We start from the raw sequence: 4,893 nt of genomic DNA on the forward strand, positions 1-4,893 counted from the left end.
CCACTGCAGATGGTATCACCAATCACTTCCATATGCGTTTAGCATACATGAACTCAAGGTCGTCAAGTACTGACCTTGGTATAGCCTAAGCAAAGTCTAATGGCAAACTAGCGCGATAGGCCCGTTTCAAAATGTTTTAAAACAATTGTAATGCTAAAAAAAAATACAGCATAATGAATATCTTACAAAAAAAAACACATTTTATTGAACATCATCTAAGCTGGGTACTATGATATGATAGCCATTATCAACACATATGCTACAGATATAAAAAATAATGCTATAATGCCCGTAATGGACGAACCCCAAAAGATATAACCGATAAGCATGGTCAGTATTATCAGAGCCAAGGTACGATAGGAGGCCAAAAATCGTAAACATAAGCGTGCCGGTAACTCCTCCTCACATAATTCACTGACACCTGAAACATGTAAGCGAACTTTTTGTATTAGATATAGAGCTATACGTGTATTACAATAAAAATATATTTTACTAACCTCTGGGTTTGTCAAACCATTGTGCCGTCATTGGGGGATACAAAAGTTGATGCCAAATTTTACCCACAATATTGCGCCGGCTCCAGTAATTGTTGAAATGTTCGCCAAACTAAAAAAATCGAAATCAATTCTGCTTTTGAAAGGTTTGTTGCACTAAAATCATTCATTACCTTTTCATTTAAAATGCAGGAAATTTGATGCAACATTCTAACCAATACAGTACATTCGTGGGATTGTATGGGTATTTTTGCAGGGTCTATAGTGTTTCTCATATGTGCCAGATTGTTCATCATTTGCATGGGTGAAACTCGGGAAATATCCAGATAATCACTGCTGTCATATATGGAAAAGTTTAAACTTTTTTGAAAGCTTTGTCCCACCACTGGCTCCAATTGGTCAATTGATATATTGGGAAGATCAACCTATGGTAATTATATAAAAATGAGTGCATTGTATTGAATTGCTTTTGAAAATACCAAACAATCTTACATAGAACATATTACACAGGGAGCGAACAGCCAAGTCAAGTATATCGGGTATTTTATTAATCTCTTGCAATTTCAACTCAGTCGGGCTCATATCCACAAAGAGGTGAGTAAATAATTTCCTAAAGAAACCCAATGAATTGCGACGTTCTTTTTGTTCACGACGTATAGCATTGATTTCCTGAGCCACATACATGCGAGAGATGTAGACAGTCTTGATAAATTGTTCAATTTCTGATTTAATGGCAGTACCAAACATGGGGGTATAGAGATCTTCATGATAGAAACTACCATCCCATTCTACAGACGATGATGTTGAACTAGTTAGAAAACAAAGGCATTATAAGCAGTTTGGGTAGGGTTTAAGATATTTTTGGGCTACCTCAGAAATGTGCTGTGTTTGCGTGGAGAGTCCACAAAACTGATGGTATTGCCAGCATACGACTTTTCAGCATGGCATAGTTTCATGGGCAAGGTGGATTGACTAAACACCTATTGATAAGGAAAAGTTAGAAAAAATAACATTTTGCCTCCTCATCGACATTTTGTTGGAATCTTTTACTCACTTTTACCAAACGATGCAACATTACAACATTGCGTAGTGACGTATAGTCCAATCTCTCAAATCTGGGCAAAATATGCACAAATATTTGGGTATATATAACTATATTGTCCGAAATAAACGCATCGAAACGACTGTTAATGGGCACTTCTATGTGTGCACCACTGCAATATAAAAAATTTAATTATATCGAAGAAATAAAGCAGTTGCGGATTACTTACCTATTATTTTGCCATTCAAATGTATAGCGCCATGGTTGAATATAGCTTAGCCATAGTTCCAATACCACTGACATTGAACTATCCAAAGGCCATCTACCAATGATACTCTTAATAAAGGGATATATACGGGGTTTCATCATTGGTTGGGCAATTTTACGCAAAGTAGCCATGACGGTTTGATCCAAATTCGCAGAATTGGCAAATGAATGCGTTTGTTTAATTAAAATTCTAACCACACGAATAAATTCACTGCTAGGAAGATCCTTCAAAGAAAACGTAAATATTGAAGCGAACATTAGAATTTGAATACAAAAAGGAAAAACAATTCTTGGCTATATGAAACTCCCTTAGCAACAACAATGGGATAAAATCCTTTGCTTATGTACCTTTCATATGGAGAATTATAGCTTAGGCCTTTTCATGTGCTGCATATATTTGCAAAATGTAGCATAAACACATATATGTACATAGTTACCTGCAACAAATACTTACCCTTGCCTCATCCACATCGTACCGCAACCACGTGTCTATGAAAAAATGCAATACAGACTCCGTTCGCCAAGCATGGGCTCGCGGCGAAGCCTCTGTATTTCGTTGATTGATTTGTGACATGTTATTGGCTCCAGAGCCATACAGGCCCGGATTTGGTTGCGGTATTTTAAGATATTTAGGTGACCTCTTTGGTTGAAGTTGTTGCACCGGCATGGGCTGTGGTGCCTTAACGCTGGGACAGATATTGCTGGGCATAACCATGGCATCTGGTCGGCTGGGCAGAAAATTACATAAATATTCGGCTGTTAGGAAGAAATACACTGTCTTCAGTCGTTCGTTGTGTACTTGCAAAGCAGCTGGGTACATTTTGTGCAGTGGTAATGTAGCATGTATAACAAAGTTCAATATATAATAGTCAAAGGCATTTAAGCTCAGCGATGTAACCTGCCTCCGAAATGGATCGATATTAACTAGATCAGCATAGAAGATCGAATATTGGCCCGAATGTATCAATTCAACTAATTTGTGCTGCAAGAAATGTTCATTTTCATTCATAACTTGCCCATATGACTATAGAGAAAGCTACTTACCGGCAAATGCTCTAAAGATAATTCAAATTTGATGGCATCGTTTAGCAAGCGATAACACAAGCGAAACATGGGTCCCATAGGTGCAAAGAAATTGTACAGCATCTCAAAGCATTGTGGTGAGTTCTCCTTGGTGGTTGCCCTTAGGCCCCAGCCCAAGCCTCCTGTCCCAATGCCAAAAACCGAATTTACAATGGTGGGAAATAGTTCTTGGAGTTCGCGTAAATTACAAATGTCAAACAACATATTTAGCTCTGAACATCGTTCCATTATAGGAAAGCTCAACAGTTCCAATATTCTTTTCTGCAAAAACAAAAAGCAAGGAGTAACAAGAATTTTGCACCAAAAGCGGCAGATGCTACATTAATTCCAAAGATACTTACACCAACATTATCGTTATAGAAGGCCATGTTTGATTGTCAATATGTATCTAGCAAATATATATATATGTAAAATTTTTTAATAAACACGTTTCAAATGTCTTAATTTATATTATCCTTATTTCATTATATTAAAATTTTTTTGTTGTAATCATAAAGTGCTGTTTTGTTTTCATTGCAGAGTACGAAGTCAAGACGTTTTCAGCCTTTGGTGCGACGCCGTTGAATATTTTCGCTTCACCCGGGCCGACGCCGTTTACATCAGCTCGTGCGGCTACAATTTAGCCGCCGATACAAGATATATTCATTTACTGGCAAGATAAATCAATTCAAATAAGTGCAGTTGCCCAACAACAAATAATCGAGTGCACTATATGTCAAAAACCCCGTCTTTTTTCCCTTTATAAAATCAGCTGACGGGAGTCTTAAATCCGGATTTAATGAGCAGTGTAAACGGGGTTTAAATCTGTGTTTTGTGCAACTCTGATTTTGAGCATGTTACCATGACACAATTACCAGGTAGGGTGCCGTAAACAGCTGAGTAAAATTTTTCTTGCGAAGTGGATTATCTGTCAACGAGTTTTGAATGCGTGTGTGTATTTTTGGGTTGCCCAAAAAGTTATTGCGGATTTTTTAAAAGAAAGTAAATGCATTTTTAATAAAACTTAGAGTGAACTTTAATCAAATATAATTTTTTTACACTTTTTTCTAAAGCAAGCTAAAAGTAACAGCTGATAACCGACAGAAGAAAGAATGCAATTACAGAGTCACAAGCTGTGAAAAAATTTGTCAACGCCGACTATATGAAAAATCCGCCATTACTTTTTGGGCAATCCAATATATTATACACAAACAACGAAAAATGGCGGGGACTAGGAACATACACAAAATCCGAGTTACACTAATCACTGATTTTGACAGATATTGTACTCAATATTTTGTTGTTGGGCAACTGCCACTATCTGTAAATGAATATATCTTGAATAAAACACTGATTTTGACAGATAGGTGCACGCAATTTTGTTGTTGTTGGGCAACTCCACTTACCTCTATCGTTTTATCTTGGAATGTTATCATATATTGGGTTGCCCAAAAAGTAATTGCGGATTTTTTAAAAGAAACTAAATGCATTTTTAATAAAACTTAGAATGAACTTTAATCAAATATACTTTTTTTACACTTTTTTTCTAAAGCAAGCTAAAAGTAGCAGCTGATAACTGATAGAAGAAAGAATGCAATTACAGAGTCACAAGCTGTGAAAAAATTTGTCAACGCCGACTATATGAAAAATCCGCAATTACTTTTTGGGCAACCCAATATAACCAAGACCACGAATGAACTTCCCGAAAAATGAGCTAATGCCACGTCAAAGAGAATGACATTACCTTTAATTTGAAGTGCCACACTTAGCTGGAATCAGTTTTTCATTGAACAAAGTTTCCAGATTTCTGATTAGAAACCGGAGGGCTGGACACTGATTGCAGCCTAGATACCAAAAATGGGCCTCGTACAGAAATGTGCAAATGACACGTCAAAGAGGAGGCCATTACCTTAAATTTGACGTATCACATTAGCTGGAATCAGTTTTCCATTGAACAAAGTTTTTAGATTTCTAAATAGATACCGGAGGGTAGGACACTGATCCCAGTCTGAAAACCAGGAATGGGCT

General features: G+C 36.8%; 1 protein-coding gene across 1 annotated transcript; it reads right to left on the reverse strand.

Moving 5' to 3' along the window:
* Window positions 1–178: 178 nt before the first annotated feature.
* LOC106083317 (sphingomyelin phosphodiesterase 4) lies at window positions 179–3,403 on the reverse strand. The gene is made up of 10 exons (XM_013246254.2): window positions 3,228–3,403; window positions 2,848–3,147; window positions 2,258–2,785; window positions 1,766–2,028; window positions 1,549–1,708; window positions 1,365–1,474; window positions 987–1,302; window positions 668–919; window positions 498–606; window positions 179–439 (listed from the first exon to the last, which is right to left on the reverse strand). The coding sequence occupies exons 1-10, from the start codon at window positions 3,252–3,254 to the stop codon at window positions 228–230; spliced, it is 2,277 nt and encodes a 758-aa protein (XP_013101708.2). The 5' UTR covers window positions 3,255–3,403; the 3' UTR covers window positions 179–227.
* Between the last annotated feature and the right edge of the window lie 1,490 nt (window positions 3,404–4,893).

The sequence above is a fragment of the Stomoxys calcitrans genome, chromosome 2 (assembly GCF_963082655.1).
Source record: "Stomoxys calcitrans chromosome 2, idStoCalc2.1, whole genome shotgun sequence".
In the NCBI taxonomy this organism is placed as follows: domain Eukaryota; kingdom Metazoa; phylum Arthropoda; class Insecta; order Diptera; family Muscidae; genus Stomoxys; species Stomoxys calcitrans.